Genomic DNA, 18,482 nt, shown 5'->3' with positions numbered 1-18,482 from the left:
GATACGATTTATAATCATCTAGATAGGAATAATATGATTAGGGATAGTCAGCATGGTTTTGTGAAGGGTAGGTCATGCCTCACAAACCTTATCGAGTTCTTTGAGAAGGTGACTGAACAGGTAGACGAGGGTAGAGCAGTTGATGTGGTGTATATGGATTTCAGTAAAGCGTTTGATAAGGTTCCCCACGGTCGGCTATTGCAGAAAATACGGAGGCTGGGGATTGAGGGTGATTTAGAGATGTGGATCAGAAATTGGCTAGTTGAAAGAAGACAGAGAGTGGTAGTTGATGGGAAATGTTCAGAATGGAGTTCAGTTACGAGTGGCGTACCACAAGGATTTGTTCTGGGGCCGTTGCTGTTTGTCATTTTTATAAATGACCTAGAGGAGGGCGCAGAAGGTTGGGTGAGTAAACTTGCAGACGACACTAAAGTCGGTGGAGTTGTAGACAGTGCGGAAGGATGTTGCAGGTTACAGAGGGACATAGATAAGCTGCAGAGCTGGGCTGAGAGGTGGCAAATGGAGTTTAATGTGGAGAAGTGTGAGGTGATTCACTTTGGAAAGAATAACAGGAATGCGGAATATTTGGCTAATGGTAAAATTCTTGGTAGTGTGGATGAGCAGAGGGATCTCGGTGTCCATGTACATAGATCCCTGAAAGTTGCCACCCAGGTTGATAGGGTTGTGAAGAAGGCCTATGGTGTGTTGGCCTTTATTGGTAGAGGGATTGAGTTCCGGAGCCATGAGGTCATGTTGCAGTTGTACAAAACTCTAATACGGCCGCATTTGGAGTATTACGTACAGTTCTGGTCGCCTCATTATAGGAAGGACGTGGAAGCTTTGGAACGGGTGCAGAGGAGATTTACCAGGATGTTGCCTGGTATGGAGGGAAAATCTTATGAGGAAAGGCTGATGGACTTGAGGTTGTTTTCGTTAGAGAGAAGAAGGTTAAAAGGTGACTTAATAGAGGCATACAATATGATCAGAGGGTTAGATAGGGTGGACAGCGAGAGCCTTCTCCCACGGATGAGGGTGGCTAGCACGAGGGGACATAGCCTTAAATTGAGGGGTAATAGATATAGGACAGAGGTCAGAGGTGGGTTTTTTACGCAAAGAGTGGTGAGGCCGTGGAATGCCCTACCTGCAACAGTAGTGAACTCGCCAACATTGAGGGCATTTAAAAGTTTATTGGATAAGCATATGGATGATAAGGGCATAGTGTAGGTTAGATGGCCTTTAGTTTTTTTTTCCCATGTTGGTGCAACATCGAGGGCCGAAGGGCCTGTACTGCGCTGTATCGTTCTATGTTCTATGACACGAAGGTTGGTGGAGTTGTGGATAGTGCTGAAGGATGTTATAGGATACAGAGGGACATAGATAAACTGCAGAGCTGGGCTGAGAGGTGGCAGATGGAGTTTAATGTGGAAAAGTGTGAGGTGGTTCACTTTGGAAGGAGTAACAGGAATGCAGAGTACTGGGCTAATGGCAAGATTCTTGGTAGTGTAGATGAACAGAGAGATCTCGGCATCCAGGTACATAAATCCCTGAAAGTTGCCACCCAGGTTAATAGGGCTGTTAAGAAGGTATATGGTGTGCTAGCCTTTATCAGTAGGGGGATTGAGTTTCGGAGCCACAAGGTCATGCTGCAACTGTACATAACTCTGGTGCGGCCGCTCCTGGAGTACTGCGTGCAGTTCTGGTCGCCACATTATAGGAAGGATGTGGAAGCTTTGGAAAGGGTTCAGAGGTGATTTACTAGGATGTTGCCTGGTATGGAGGGTAGGTCTTACGAGGAAAGGCTCAGGGACTTGAGGTTGTTTTCGTTAGAGAGGAGAAGGCTGAGAGGTGACTTAATAGAGACATATAAGATAGTCAGAGGGTTAGATAGAGTGGACAGTGAGAGTCTTTTTCCTCGGATGGTGATGACCAACACGAGGGGGCATAGCTTTAAATTGAGGGGTGGTAGATATAGGACAGATGTCAGAGGCAGTTTCTTTACTCAGAGAGTAGTAGGGGTATGGAACGCCCTGCCTGCAACAGTAGTAGACTCGCCAACTTTAAGGGCATTTAAGTGGTCACTGGATAGACACATGGATGAAAATGGAATAGTGTAGGTCAGATAGGCTTCAGATGGTTTCACAGGTCGGCGCAACATCGAGGGCCGAAGGGCCCGTACTGCGCTGTAATGTTCTATGTTCTATGTTCTATACATACATATGAATAGGGTGGGAATGGACTCTGTAAGTTCCTACGGTTTTAGTTTAGGCAGGTGCCATGGTTGGTGCAGGCTTAAAGGGTTGAAGGGCCTGTTGCTGTTCTGCATTATTCTTTGAAAGAGCAAAAGTGAAAACGGAACTGGGAGGATAAAAGAGCGTGAGAAAGATTGAGACTGAGAGCGGAGCCGAGAGGGTAAAAGAGCATGTGACAGAGCGAGAGTGAGAGCAGAGCCAGAAGCATAGAAGGGCATGTGAAAGAGCAAAAATGAGAACAAATCCGGGAGGATAAAAGAGCATTTGAAAGACCGAGACTGAGAGAAGGAGGAGGATCAAAGAGTGCGAGAAAGAATGAGATCAGAGCCGGGGAGATAATGGAATAAGAGAAAGACCAAGAATGAGAGCCAGAGCTGGGATGATAAGAGAGCGTGAGAGACAGTGGGAATGAGAATGGAGCTGGGAGGTTAAAAGAGGAAGAATGAGAGTGGAACCAGGAGGATACAAAAGTGCAGGAAAGAGCGAGAGTGAGAGCGGAGCCGCAAGTATAAATGAACACGAAAATAAGTGAGACCGAAGGTAGGGGGTGCCTGGAACTCGCTGCCGGAGGAGGTGGTGGACCCAGGGACGATAGTGATGTTTAAGGAGCGTCTTGACAAATACATGAATAGGATGGAAATAGAGGGATACGGACCACGGAAGTGTAGAAGATTTTCGTTCAGACGGAGCAGGCTTGGAGGGCCGAAGGGCCTGTTCCTGTGCTGTACTTTTCTTTGTTCTTTATTCTTTGAGAGCGGAGCCATGAAGATAAAAGAACTTGAGAATGAGAGCAGAGCCAGAGGATAAAAGAGTGTGAAAAAAGCGAGGATGAGAATGGACCCGGGACGATAAAAGAGCGTGAGATACAGCGAGAGTGAGAACAAAGCCGGGAGATTGAAATAGCGTTTCAAAGAATAAGATTAAAATTGGGAGCCGAGAGAATAAAAGGGCGTGAGAAAGGGCGAGAGTGAGAACAGAGCCAGGAAGATAAAAGAGTGAGACGGAGAGCGGAGTTAAATTGATAAAAGGCCGTCAGAAAGAGTGAGACTGAGAGGGAGCTGAGTAGATAAAAGAGCATGTGAAAGAGTGAGCGCGGAGCCGGGAGGATAAAAGTTCTTGAAAATGAAAGCGGAGCCGGCAGGCTTAAAGAGCGAAATAGAAGAAACATATGAATTCTATGGTTGTTCTAATTTAAGAACAAAGAACAAAGAAAATTACAGCACAGGAACAGGCCCTTCGGCCCTCCCAGCCTGTGCCGATTCAGATCCTTGGTAATCAGACCACCTATACCTTCCTACAGGTCATTTATGTAGATCACAAACAGCACTGGTCCGAGCACGGATCCCTGTGTAACATCACTAGTCACCCTTCTCCATTTTGAGACATTCCCTTCCACACTACTCTCTGTCTCCTGTTGCCCAGCCAGTTATTTATCCATCTAGCTAGTACACCCTGAACCCCATACGACTTCACTTTTTCCATCAACCTGCCATGGAAACCTTATCAAACGCCTTACTAAAGTCCATGTATATGACATGTACAGCCTTCCCTCATCAATTAACTTTGTCACTTTATTCCTTTAAAGAGTGTAAGAAAGAGTGAGACTGAGAGCAGAACCGAGAGGATGAAAGAGCGAGTGAACGCGGAGCCGGAAGGATAAAAGAACCTGAGAAAGAGTGTGACTGAAAGCGGAGCCAGGAGGATAAAAGAGCGAAACTGAGAGCGAAGTTGGGAGGTTAAAAGAGCACGTGAAATAGTGAGATTGAAAACAGAGCTGGGGGGATAAAAGCTGGGAGTCTTTGAAAGAGCGAGACTGAGATCAGAGCCATGGAGATAAAGAGCAAGACTGAAAACAGGAACTGGGAGAATAAAAGAGAAAGAGCGAGAGTGAAAACAGAGCCAGGAGGATAAAAGAACGAGACTGAGAGCGGAGTCGGGAGGATACAAGAGTGTGTGAAAGAGCGAGAGTGAAAACAGAGCCAGGAGGATAAAAGAGCGTAATTGAGAGCGGAGTCGGGAGATAAAAGTACTTTTGAAATAGCAAAACTGGACGTGTAAGGGACAGTTAGGAGATTGGAGATGGAGATCAGATGGCAGTCGCTGCCGAGGGGTGGATCAAGCGAGGTGTGAAACGGACTTGGAGCTGGCCGAGGAAAGGTCATGGTTGACCGACAAGGGAGGGGAGCAAAGACCCCCCCCCGACCAGACTAGTTACATGAAATGTTCGTGGACTGAATGGGCCGGCTAAGAGAGCTTGTGTGTTCGCACACCTGAGACAGTTAAAAGCGGACATGGCTATTTTACATTAAACACACTTGAAGCTGGGAGACCAAATTAGATGAAAGAAGGGATGGGTCGGGCAAGTGTTTCATTCAGGACTGGACTTTAAAATAAGGGGGATGGCTATCCTGATTAATAAAAGATTGACATTCAAGGTGGGGAGGATAGAGGTAGTCCCGGAGGCAGATTTATTATGGTTAGCGGGAAGCTAGAGGGAATGGCAGTGGTGCTGGTGAATATATATGCCCCAAACTGGGATGATGTCGCGTTTATCAGGAAGGTGCTGGGGAAGATCCCAGACCTTGACTCGCAACGGCTAATCATGGGGGATGACTTTAATATGGTCCTTGACCCGAGGTTGGACCAGTTGAGTGCTAGGTCAGTGAAGCTATCAGCAATGGCAAAGGAACTGCGGGGGTTCATGGAGCGGGTGGGAGGGGTGGATCCGTGGAGATTTGAGAGACCAAGGAGCAGGGAATATTCATTCTACTCCCATGTACATAAGGCGTACTCCAGGATAGATTTCTTTGTGCTGGATAAAACACTGCTGGCAGGGGTTGAGGACACTGAGTACTCAGCAATTGTGGTCTCAGATCATGTACCAACCTGGATAGACCTATGGGCAGACACAGGAATGTCCCAGCACCCACAGCGGAGATTAGATACAGGGTTGTTAGCGGATGAGGATTTCTGTGAGCGAGTGAGAGAGGCCATTCGGGGGTACATAAAGATCAATGACACGGGAGAGACTGCAGCTGGGGTGGTCTGGGAGGCACTGAAAGCGGTCATTAGAGGGGAATGTATTTTGATTCGAGCCCACATGGATAAAACTCAGCGGTCGAAGCTGGACAGGTTAGTAGGAGACATCTTACAGGTGGACAGGGGATACTCGGAGTCTCCAAATGAGGAGCTCCTGAAGGAGCGTCAGAGAATTCCAATAGAGTTTGGGCTCCTTTCCACAGGAAAGGCGGAGGGTCAGCGGAGGAGGGTAAAAGGGGCAATATATGAACATGGGGAGAAAGCTAGCAGGATGCTGGCACTTCAGCTGAGGAAATAAGAGGTGGCGAGAGAAAGAGAAAATAAAGGATATGAGGGGGAAGACGGTGACGGACTCGGGGGCGGTGAATGACGTGTTCCGGGAATGTTATAGCCAGCTATCCGAGTCGGAACCCCCCGGGTGGGGAGGAGGGCATGAATCAATTCCTGGGGAGGCTAGAGTTCCCAAAGGTAAATGAGGAGCTGGTGGAGGCCCTGGGGGATCGATTGGTCTTGGGGAGGTGATAGATGGACTGGGGGCGATGCAAGCGGGTAAAGTCCCGGGACCTGAAATGAAATGAAAATCGCTTATTGTCACGAGTAGGCTTCAATGAAGTTACTGTGAAAAGCCCCTAGTCGCCACATTCCGGCGCCTGTCCGGGGAGGCTGGTACGGGAATCGAACTGTGCTGCTGGCCTGCTTGGTCTGCTTTCAAAGCCAGCGATTTAGCCGAGTGAGCTAAACCAGCCCCAGATGGGTTCCCAGTGGAATTTTATAAGATGTTCTCTGGGTTACTGGGGCCGCTCCTGGTTAAGGCTTTCAACGAGTCCAAGGAGCTGGGAGTTCTCCCCCCAACGTTATCACAGGCATCAATTTCTCTCATCAAGGATCCGGAGAGCTGTGGATTGTACAGGCCAATCTCCCTCTTGAATGTAGATGCCAAATTATTGGCAAAGATCCTGGCCACTCGAATACAGGATTGTCTCTATTAGCAGATAATTGTGGAGGATAAGACGGGATTTGTAAAGGGCAGGCACTTGACATCCAACATTAGACAGCTTCTTAATGTAGTTATGATGCCAGCGGAGGGGCGCGAGGCGAAGGTGGTAGTTGCCATGACGCGCAGAAGGCTTTCATCCGAGTAGAGTGGAAGCATCTATGGGATATTTGAGGCAGGGATTTGTTGAGTGGGTCCGGTTACTGTACCAGGCAAATGTAAGAACTAACTGAGGTCGGTCAGAATAATTTAGTCCTTGTTGGGGGACAAGGCAGGGATGCCTGTTCTCCCCATTACTGTTTGCCATGGCCATAGAACCCTTAGCAATGGCTCCGAGAGCAGCAAATACCTGGAGGGGAATAATGAGAGGGGGGGTGGAGCACAGGGTCTCTCTCTATGCGGACGATTTGCTGCTTTATATCACGGACCTGGTGGGGGGAATGACCGAAATCATGGAGGTATTAGAAGAATTTGGGCGATTTTCAGGCTATAAGTTAAACATGGGAAAAAGCGAGATGCTCGTGATTCAGGCATGGGGCAGGAAAGGAGGCTGAAGAAGCTACCTTTTGAAGTGGTTGGGAAGAGTTTTAGGTATCTGGGGATTCAAGTGGCGAAGGATTGGGGGCAGCTTCACAAGTTACATTTGGGCAAAGCAGTGGATCAAATGAGAAGGGATTTTTGTAGTTGGGATATGCTCCCACTGACGCTGGCGGGGAGGGTTCAGACGGTGAAGATGTCTGTCCTTCCGAGACTGCTTTTCTTTTTTCAGCGTCTCCCGATTTTTGTCCCAAAGCCTTTTTTCAGAAGTATGAATGTGGCGATATCAAGGTTTATATGGACGGGTAAAACCCCGAGAGTACATAGAACATAGAACGATACAGCGCAGTACAGGCCCTTCGGCCCACGATGTTGCACCGGCATGGGAAGTCAAAAACTAAAGGCCATCTAACCTACACTATGCCATTATCATCCATATGCTTATCCAAAAACTTTTAAATGCCCTCAATGTTGGCGAGTTCACTACTGTTGCAGGTAGGGCATTCCACGGCCTCACCACTCTTTGCGTAAAAAACCTACCTCTGACGTCTATCCTACATCTATTACCCCTCAATTTAAGGCTAGGTCCCCACGTGCTAGCCACCTCCATCCGCGGGAGAAGGCTCTCACTGTCCACCCTATCTAACCCTCTGATCATTTTGTATGCCTCTATTAAGTCACCTCTTAACCTTCTTCTCTCTAACGAAAACCACCTCAAGTCCATCAGCCTTTCCTCATAAGATTTTCCCTCCATACCAGGCAACATCCTGGTAAATCTCCTCTGCACCCGTTCCAAAGCTTCCACGTCCTTCCTATAATGAGGCGACCAGAACTGTACACAATACTCCAAATGCGGCCGTACCAGAGTTTTGTACAGCTGCAACATGACCTCATGGCTCCGGAACTCAATCCCTCTACCAATAAAGGCCAACACACCATAGGCCTTCTTCACAACCCTATCAACCTGGGTGGCAACTTTCAGGGATCTATGTACATGGACACCGAGATCCCTCTGCTCATCCACACTGCTAAGAATTTTACCATTAGCCAAATATTCCGCATTCCTGTTATTCTTTCCAAAGTGAATCACCTCACACTTCTCTACATTAAACTCCATTTGCCACCTCTCAGCCCAGCTCTGCAGCTTATCTATGTCCCTCTGTAACCTGCAACATCCTTCCACACTGTCTACAACTCCACCGACTTTAGTGTTGTCTGCAAATTTACTCACCCAACCTTCTGTGCCCTCCTCTCGGTCATTTATAAAAATGACAAACAGCAACGGCCCCAGAACAGATCCTTGTGGTACGCCACTCGTAACTGAACTCCATTCTGAACATTTGCCATCAACCACCACCCTCTGTCTTCTTTCAACTAGCCAATTTCTGATCCACATCTCTAAATCACCCTCAATCCCCAGCCTCCGTATTTTCTGCAATAGACGACCGTGGGGAACCTTATTAAACGCTTTACTGAAGTCCATATACACCACATCAACTGCTCTACCCTCGTCTACCTGTTCAGTCACCTTCTCAAAGAACTCGATAAGGTTTGTGAGGCATGACCTACCCTTCACAAAACCATACTGACTATCCCTAATCATATTATTTATATCTAGATGATTATAAATCGTATCTCTTATAATCCTCTCCAAGACTTTACCCAAAACAGACGTGAGGCTCACCGGCCTATAGTTACCGGGGTTATCTCTACTCCCCTTCTTGAACAAAGGGACCACATTTGCTATCCTCCAGTCCTCTGGCACTATTCCTGTAGCCAATGATGACATAAAAATCAAAGCCAAAGGCTCAGCAATCTCTTCCCTGGCTTCCCAGAGAATCCTAGGATAAATCCCATCAGGCCCCGGGGACTTATCTATTTTCACCTTGTCCAGAATTACCAATACTTCTTCCCTACGCACCTCAATGCCATCTATTCTAATAGCCTGGGTCTCAGCATTCTCCTCCACAACATTATCTTTTTCCTGAGTGAATACTGACGAAAAGTATTCATTTAGTATCTCGCTTATCTCCTCAGCCTCCACACACAACTTCCCACCACTGTCCTTGACTGGCCCTACTCTTACCCTAGTCATTCTTTTATTCCTGACATACCTATAGAAAGCTTTTGGGTTTTCCTTGATCCTACCTGCCAAAGACTTCTCATGTCCCCTCCTTGCTCGTCTCAGCTCTCTCTTTAGATCCTTCCTCGCTTCCTTGTAACTATCAAGCGCCCCAACTGAAACTTCACGCCTCATCTTCACATAGGCCTCCTTCTTCCTCTTAACAAGAGATTCCACCTATTTGGTAAACCACGGTTCCCTCGCTCGACCCCTTCCTCCCTGCCTGACTGGCACGTACTTATCAAGAACATGCAATAGCTGTTCCTTGAACAAGCTCCACATATCCAGTGTGCCCAACCCTTGCAGCCTACTTCTCCAACCTACACATCCTAAGTCGGTAGCATGGTGGTTAGCATCAATGCTTCACAGCTCCAGGGTCCCAGGTTCGATTCCCGGCTGGGTCACTGTCTGTGTGGAGTCTGCACGTCCTCCCCGTGTGTGCGTGGGTTTTCTCCGGGTGCTCCGGTTTCCTCCCACAGTCCAAAGATGTGCAGGTTAGGTGGATTGGCCATGCTAAATTGCCCGTAGTGTAAGGTTAATGGGGGGATTGTTGGGTTACGGGTATACGGGTTACGTGGGTTTAAGTAGGGTGATCATTGCTCGGCACAACATCGAGGGCCGAAGGGCCTGTTCTGTGCTGTACTGTTCTATGTTCTATGTTCTATGTTCATGTCTAATGGCATCATAATTGCCCTTCCCCCAGCTATAACTCTTGCCCTGCGGGGTATACTTATCCCTTCCCATCACTAACGTAAAGGTCACCGAATTGTGGTCACTGTTTCCAAAGTGCTCACCTACCTCCAGATCTAACACCTGGCCTGGTTCATTACCCAAAACCAAATCCAATGTGGCCTCGCCTCTTGTTGGCCTGTCAACATATTGTGTCAGGAAACCCTCCTGCACACATTGTACAAAGAACGACCCATCTAATGTACTCGAACTATATCTTTTCCAGTCCATATTTGGAAAGTTAAAGTCTCCCATAACAACTACCCTGTTACGTTCGCTCTTTTCCAGAATCATCTTCGCCATCCTTTCCTCTACATCCCTAGAACTATTAGGTGGCCTATAGAAAACTCCCAACAGGGTGACCTCTCCTTTCCTGTTTCTAACCTCAGCCCATACTACCTCGGAAGAAGAGTCTCCATCTAGCATCCTTTCCGCCACCGTAATACTGTCCTTGACTAGCAGCGCCACACCTCCCCCTCTTTTGCCCCCTTCTCTGAGCTTACTAAAACACCTAAACCCCGGAACCTGCAACAACCATTCCTGTCCCTGCTCTATCCATGTCTCTGAAATGGCCACAACATCGAAGTCCCAGGTACCAACCCATGCTGCCAGTTCCCCTACCTTATTTCGTATACTCCTGGCATTGAAGTAGACACACTTCAAACCACCTACCTGAACACTGGCACCCTCCTGCGAAGTCAAATCTGTGCTCCTGACCTCTATACTCTCAATCTCCCGTACCCCAAAACTACAATCCAGGTTCCCATGCCCCTGCTGAATGAGTTTAAACCCCCCCAAAGAGCACTAACAAATCTCCCCCCCAGGATATTGGTGCCCCTCAGGTTCAGATGTAGACCATCCTGTCTATAGAGGTCCCACCTTCCCCAGAAAGAGCCCCAGTTATCCAGAAATCTGAATCCCTCCCGCCTGCACCATCCCTGTAGTAAAGAGGGCACTCCTGGAACGGGCCCGAGGGGAAGGGGGATTGGCTCTCCCGAGTTTTATCAACTATTACTGGGCTGCCAGCATATTGATGGTCAGGAAGTGGGTAGTGGGGAGGGGTTGGTCTGGGAGCAGATGACGGCAGCATCCTGCAAAGCTACGAGTTTGAAGGCTTTACTGACGGCGTCCCTGCCGTTCTCGCCGGCTCGGTACTCCACAAGTCCTGTGGTGGTGGCAGCCCTGAGGGTGTGGGGGCAGCATATGAGGTCTGTGACAATCACCAGTTTGTCCCGGGGGGGGGGACTGGATGGGGGCTTTAAGGTATGGCAGCGGGCAGGGATTCAGAGGTTTGGGGATCTATTCATCCAGGAGGGCTTCCCGACCTTGGTGACATTAGAGGATGAGTTTGACTTGCCGGGAGGGAACGGGTTTCGGTATCTTCAAGTGCAGGACTTTGTACGGAGACAGGTCCCAAGTTTTCCTCGCCTCCCCCAAGGTGACGACAGGACAAAGTGCTGTCAAAAACAGGGGTTGGAGGTGGGAAGGTTTCGGACATATACAGGGGACATAGAGTGGGAAGGGAGGTGAAGAGGAGTTGGGAGGGGAGCTGGAAACTGAACTGTGTGAAAAAGCCTTGAAAAGTCCGAAACTGAGGGAATTCTTTCATAGAACAAAGAACATACAGTGCAGAAGGAGGCCATTTGGCCCATCGAGTCTGCATCAACCCACTTAAGCCCTTACCCAACCTATCCCGGTAACCCACTAACCCCTCCTAAACTTTTTTGGTCACTAAGGGTAATTTATCATGGCCAATCCACCTACCCTGCACATCTTTGGACTGTGGGAGGAACCCGGAGGAAACCCACGCAGACACGGGGAGAACGTGCAGACTCCGCACAGACAGTGACCCAGCAGGGAATCAAACCTGGGACCCTGGCGCTGTGAAGCCACAGCGCTAATCACTTGTGGTACCGTGCTGCCCAAGGATTTGCAGATGTTATGTCGAAGTCCTGGAAGGTAGGGTAACTCCGAATCCAGAATTAGCAATATTTGGGGTGTTGGAAGATCCAGGGGCAAAGGGGGGGTGGGAGGCCAACATTTTGGCCTTCTCCTCCCTGGTGGCCTGGAGACGGATCTTGCTGAGATGGAGGGACTCAGAGCCCCCAAAATCAGGAGTGTGGGTCAGCGATATGTTAAAGTTTCTCAGTCTGCAGAAAATCAAGTTTGCTTTAAGATGATCAATACAGGGATTCACCCGGAGTTGACAGCCTTTCATCGATTTCTTTAACAAAAACTGATCATCAGCAGTAAAGGAGGAAACGGAAAAAGGGGGGGGGGGGAGGATAATAGGAGGCATGGTAATGTTTACTGAGGACAAGGAATTTAGTATACGGGTAATTGGGGATAGGGTGGGAGAAGTGGGGCACGTGGTTTATCGTGGGTTTTTTTTTTCAGGGGCATTTTGTGCGTCGACCCGCGCGGTTGTTTTAGAAATGTCAATATGTTAAATTGTGAAAATTACAAATACTTCAATAAAATATTTGAAAAAAAAAGGAGCGAAACTGAGAGTAGAGCCATGGAGATAAAGAGCAAGACTGAAAGCGGAGTTGGGAGGATAAAAGAGGATGAAAATGAGCTAGAACGGAACGGGGAGGCAACCATGCCACTGGGGTGATAGAACAACACAAGAGAGATTGAGAATGAGAGTGGAGCCGGGAGGATAAGAAAATTCAAGAAAGAGCGAGACTGCGAGCGGAGCCAGGAGGATGAAAGAGCACAAGGAGCGAGAATGAGAACGGAGCTGGGAGTTAATAGAGTGCGAGAACGAGAATGGAGCTGGGGAAATTTGCTTGTGCTGTTGGGTTGGGTTTCAATTAGCTTGTCATGAGATGGGAACCTGAGGTGTGGCCCAAATTGGAAGGAAGTAATGTTGGTAACATGAAATAGTAGCGAGACCAGAAGCAGGGGAAATAAAGCAAAGCATCGAATGTGGAAAGATGTCAAAAAGACAAAGTTAAGGGCGTTCTACTGAACCCGCGGAGCATTCATAACGAGGTAATGACCTAAAGGCACAAATCAAGGTAAATGGGCATGATGTAATTGCTATTAGGAAACATGGCTGCATAGTGATCAAGACTGAGAACTGAATATTTAAGGATTTTCAACATTTATGAAGAACAGATAAGAAAGGAAAGAAATAAAGGACAATACAGCACAAGAACAGGCACTTCGGCTCTCCAGGTCTGTGCCGATCACGTGTCCTATCCAGACCAACCTCCTGTATCCTTCTGTACCCCGTCTGTTCATGCGCCTATCCAGATAAGTGTTAAAGATTGCTAACGTATCTACCTCAACCAGTTCACTTGGCAGTACATTCCAGACTATCACCACCCTCGGTGTAAAAAAGCTTCCCCCGTATATCTCAACTGAATCTTTCCCCCCTCACCTTCAACTTGTGCCCCTTGTAATTGTCATTTCCGCCCTGGGAAAAAGCTTCCAACTGTTCACCCTATCTATACCTCTAATACCTTTATAAACTTCTATTAGGTCGCCCCTCAGCCTCCGTCTCTCTAGGGAGAACAATCCCAGTTTATTCAATCTCTCCTCATAGCTAATACCCTCCATACCAGGCAACATCTTGGTAAACCTTTTCTGTACTCTCTCCAAAGCCTCCACATCCTTCTGGTAGTGCGGTGACCAGAATAGGACACAGTATTCCAAATGTGGCCTAACCAACGTTCTATATAACTAACATAATTTTTGAACTTTTATACTTGATACCCCATCCTGTGAAGGCAAGCATGCCATATGCTTTCTTTACCACCATTTCCACCTGTGCTGCCACTTTTAAGGATCCATGGACCTGCACGCCCATATCTCTCTGTGTCTCTGTGCACCTGATGGTTCTGCCATTTAATTTATAGCTCCCACCTGAATTGGATCTCCCAAAATGCATCACCTCGCACTTGTCCGGGTTAAATTCCATCTGCCATTTCTCAGCCCAATTTTGCATCCTATCTATATCCTGTTGTATTCTCTGACAATCTTCATCACTATCCGCAACTCCTGCAATCTTAGTATCATCCGCAAACTTGCCAATCAGACCTGCTATGTTTTCTTCCAAGTCATTTATATATATTATAAAGAGCAGAGGTCCCAGTACTGATCCCTGTGAAACGCCAATAGTTACAGACCTCCACTCGGAAAAAACACCCTTCCACTACTACCCTCTGTCTTCTATGGCCAAGTCAGTTCTGGATCCATCCAGCTAATTCACTCCTGACCCCATGTGATCTAATCTTTTGCACTTGCTTGCCATGATGGACCTTATCAAATGCTTTACTAAAGTCCATGGAGACAACATCCACAACCCTTAGCTCGTGAATCATTTTTGTCAGTTTCTCAAAAAATTAATTAAATTAGTGAGACGCTGGCTGGCCTATAATTACCTGGATTATCCTTGCAACCATTCTTAAATAATGGTACAGCATTGGCCATCCTCTAATCCTCTGGGACCTCACCTGTGGCCAATGAGGACACAAAGATTTCTGTCAGAGGCCCAGCTGTTTCATCTCTTGTCTCCCTCAGAAATCTGGGATAGATCCCATCTGGCCCTGGGGATTTGTCTACCTTAATGTTTTTTAACACACCTAACACTTCCTCCCTTGTAATAACAACCTGTTTTAAAGTGTTTGCCCATCCCTCTGAGACACCACCAATCAACATGTCCCTGTCCTTTGTGAATATCGATGCAAAATACTCATTAAGGACCTCACCTACTTCCTCTGGTTCTACACATAATTTCCCTCCTTTGTCCTTGAGTGGACCAACTTTTCCTCTGGCTACCCTCTTGTTCCTAATATACGTATAAAATGCCTTGGGATTCTCCTTAATCCTGTAAACCAGTGACATTTCGTGACCCCTTTTTGCCCTCCTAACTCCCTGCTTGAGCTCTTTTCTATTTTCCTTGTATTCCTCAAGTGCTTCATCTGTTTTTAGTTGCGTGTACCTCACATATGCATTTTTTAATTTGACAAGATTCTCAATTTCCCTGGTCATCCATGGTTTCAGAATCCTGCCTTTCCTGTCCTTCCTTTTTACCAACACATACCTGCCCTGCACTCCCATCAACTGCTCCTTAAAAGATCCTCACATACCAAATGTGGATTTACCCTCAAACAGCCTCTCCCAAACAACAGCCTCTAAATCCTGCCTAATCTGGTTGAGTTAGCTTTCCCCAAATTTAGGAGGTGGAGTTGCACTAATAACAGTTATGCTAGGGCATCAGCTGTTCAAATTATACATGAATGATTTTGACGAGAGAACTAAATGTATTCTATCCAAAATTTCAGATGATTTAAAGTTAGGTGGGAGGGTGAGCTGTGTGGAGGATGCAGAGATACTTCAGCGGGATTTGGACAGGCTGAGTGTGGGCACATGCATGGCAGATGGCAGAAATATAGGAATAGGAATGTTTTACTGAAGTTGTATAGGGCATTGGTGAGGCCAGGCCTGAAGTATTGTGTGGAGTTTTGGTGTCCTTATCTGAGGAAGGTTGTTCTTGCTATGGGGGGTATGGAGCGATATCTGATTAATAATAACCTGAAGGATTATGGGGATAGTGGGTGTGAAAGGTATCAAAGTGTTCAATAGGCATGATTATATTAAATGGCGGACCATGCTTGATGGGCTGAATGGCCTCATCCTGTTCTTATATTCCTAGCCAGGAATCGGGGTCAGGGTGAAAGTCTGGGATCAGGATGAGAGTAACAGTGAGAGTCAGAGTAGGTGTGCAGGTTGGGAGTTGGGGGTGAGGAATCAAGTTATGAGTTGATCGTGTGTGTGGGTGAGGGTGGTGGGTGAGGATTGAATGCCATGTGTGGGGTGGGGTGAAGGTCAGTGTGAGGGTCTGGGTGAGGGTTGGAAATTGAGGTTAGTGTCAGAGGTCTGCCTGCAAGTGGAAGTCAGGTGAGAGGCATAGTTTGGATTGAGGGTGAGCCTGGGGTTGGAGTTGGATTGAGAGTTGGAGGTCAGTATGCAAGTGGGGGGTGAGGCTGCCGGTCAGGTGATGGTGAGGGTGGGCTTGGGAGTCATAGAGTGTGTTGAGAATTGAACTTGCAATGTGTCTCTCCGCAGCACTATGAACAGTCGGATGAAATGAACCAGTTGTCGGACATGTTGAATGTGGTTTTCACTGGACTCTTCGCGGTGGAAATGGTTTTTAAACTCTGTGCTTTCAAAGCTAAAGTAAGTGTGACCATAACTGAAGTGAATAAATGGGCTACAGGCACATTGTGGCAGTTACTGTGCAATCGAACCAGCAAAGTTACAATGCAGAAAAAGGCCTATCATGTCTGCACTGGCTAAAAATGAGAAATCCCACTTTCCAGCACCTGGTCTGTAGCATTGCAGGTTACAGCACTTTAGATGTAGATCCAGGAACCTTTTAACAGAGTTGAGCATTTCACCCTTAACCGGGCAGTGAATTCCAGATGCCCATCACCCTCTGAGTGAAAAATATTTTCCTTATGTGCTCTTTAATTCTTCTATCAATCCCCCTGGTAATCAATCCCTCCACTATGGGAAATAAGTCGTCCTCTCTACCCTATCTCGGCCCACAATAATTTTAAATTAAGGCAGCACGGTAGCACAAGTGGATAGCACTGTGGCTTCACATCGCCAGGGTCCCAGGTTCGATTCCCTGCTGGGTCACTGTCTGTGCAGAGTCTGCACGTTCTCCCCGTGTCTGCGTGGGTTTCCTCCGGGTGCTCCGGTTTCCTCCCACAGTTCAGACATGCAAGTTAGGTGGATTGGCCATGATAAATTGCCCTTAGTGACCAAAAAGGTTAGGAGGGGATATTGGGTTACGGGGATAGGGGGGAAGTGAGAGCTTAAGTGGGTCGGTGCAGACTCGATGGGCTGAATGGCCTCCTTCTGCACTCTATGTTCTGTGTTCTAATGTTTCCATTGGGTCACCCTTCTGCCTCTGCGGATGCACCACCGTAACTCCAACTACCTAAACCCAGAGCTCAAGGTTCTGCAGCTGGTGACACATCCTGCACATGTGGTCGCCGAGGACACCGGGAGCATCCAAAGCTTCCCACATGTTGCATACTGCGAGACATGCAATGTCTATTTATTACAACGCCGGTTGCCATAGGAATGTCGCTTACCGTGGGAATTCGAGACCCTGCGCTGTGATTTGGTGAATTTCTGCTTAATGTCAGCCGCTGCTTAGTCACCTGATCACACTGCAACCAATTGGAGACAGAACACAGGGTGCTCAGCTCCTTCCAATGATTGGACACTGGGGAGTCCGCTCACCCATTGCCACTCAGTGATTGGATGTTTTTTGTGGGATCTCGAGGCATGCGACTCTTCATGGCTTTTGTGCTGCTGCTTCAATAACATTTAAAGGGGCGAGCGCTGTGACCACTCTTAAAGGAGCAGGGTGCTGACACCTCTCTTAAAGGAGCCAGTGCTGTGAACTCTCTTAAAGGAGCAGAGCACTGTAAACTCTTTTCAAGGAGCTAGTGCTGTCCTCTCTTTTTATTTAAAATGTACACGTTGTTCCGTTTCGGTACTCTTCCTCCACCACCTGTTATAACCTGCCTGCTTACCATTGGCTGGGGACTAACAATTTCTCCACCCCCCCCCCCAATTGGGGAAGCTCATACTCCCACAGGATTGTGGGATTGTCATTAGTCCCCAGCCAATGGTAAGCAGGCAGGTTATAACACCACCCCACCCTCCTTCTGAGGGGCATGTGCTGTGACCTTTCTTAAAGGGCAGTGAATTGTTATTTCATTTTAAATTCTCCAGCTTTAAACTTGGGATTGGTGAAAATGTCTTTAACTACTTATATCTCTGTCACTCACTGAATGGGTAACAGCCGCAGAGCCTGATACAATAGGCTGGGGTAGTGACCTCGCCAAGTAACTCGTTTGAAGTGACACAGGGATGCGAGTTTCTCCTGAGAGGTGCAAGGGGCTCTGCTTTGATTGCTGCTGGTGTTCATTGCGGTTTTTCCCTTGTATGTCTGCTCAGAGGTGGCCTGTTATTGGTGAGTAAAAGACTGTGTCTCATTGTTACTCTTTCACCCACAGTCGCCAGTCCCCTGTTACCCCCTCACTCTCACAGTGGTCAGTCCCCTGTTACCCCCTCACTCTCACAGTGGTCAGTCCCCTGTTACCCCCTCACTCTCACAGTGGCCAGTCCCCTGTTACCCCATCACTCTCACAGTGGTCAGTCCCCTGTTACCCCCTCACTCTCACAGTGGTCAGTCCCCTGTTACCCCCTCACTCTCACAGTGGTCAGTCCCCTGTTACCCCCTCACTCTCACAGTGGTCAGTCCCCTGTTACCCCCTCACTCTCAGTGGTCATTCCCCTGTTACCCCCTCACTCAGAGGTTAGTCCCCTGTTACACTCTCACAGTGGTCAGTCCCCTGTTACCCCCTCACTCTCAGTGGTCATTCCCCTGTTACCCCCTCACTCAGAGGTTAGTCCCCTGTTACTCTCTCACAGTGGTCAGTCCCTTGTTACACTCTCACAGTGGTCAGTCCCCTGTTACACTCTCACAGTGGTCAGTCCCCTGTTACACTCTCACAGGGGTCAGTCCTCTGTTACTCTCTCACAGTGGTCAGTCCTCTGTTACTCTCTCACAGTGGTCAGTCCCCTGTTACACTCTCACAGGGGTCAGTCCCCTGTTACGCTCTCACGGTGGTCAGTCCTCTGTTACTCTCTCACGGTGGTCAGTCCCCTGTTACGCTCTCACACGGGTCAGTCCCCTGTTACGCTCTCACACGGGTCAGTCCCCTGTTACGCTCTCACGGTGGTCAGTCCCCTGTTACGCCCTCACACGGGTCAGTCC

General features: G+C 47.9%; 1 protein-coding gene across 1 annotated transcript in view; it reads left to right on the top strand.

Annotated features, from left to right (window-relative positions):
• LOC119978247 (voltage-dependent L-type calcium channel subunit alpha-1S-like) overlaps positions 1-18,482 on the top strand; it is a 642,412-nt gene that overhangs the window by 366,727 nt on the left and 257,203 nt on the right. Inside the window, 1 exon segment of the mRNA XM_038819727.1 lies at positions 15,749-15,859. Coding sequence (XP_038675655.1) covers positions 15,749-15,859 — 111 coding nt within the window.

Source organism: Scyliorhinus canicula, chromosome 15 (assembly GCF_902713615.1).
Source record: "Scyliorhinus canicula chromosome 15, sScyCan1.1, whole genome shotgun sequence".
In the NCBI taxonomy this organism is placed as follows: Eukaryota; Metazoa; Chordata; class Chondrichthyes; order Carcharhiniformes; family Scyliorhinidae; genus Scyliorhinus; species Scyliorhinus canicula.
The sequence above is the reverse complement of the archived record's forward strand: the minus strand, read 5'-3'. Positions and strand labels throughout refer to the sequence as shown.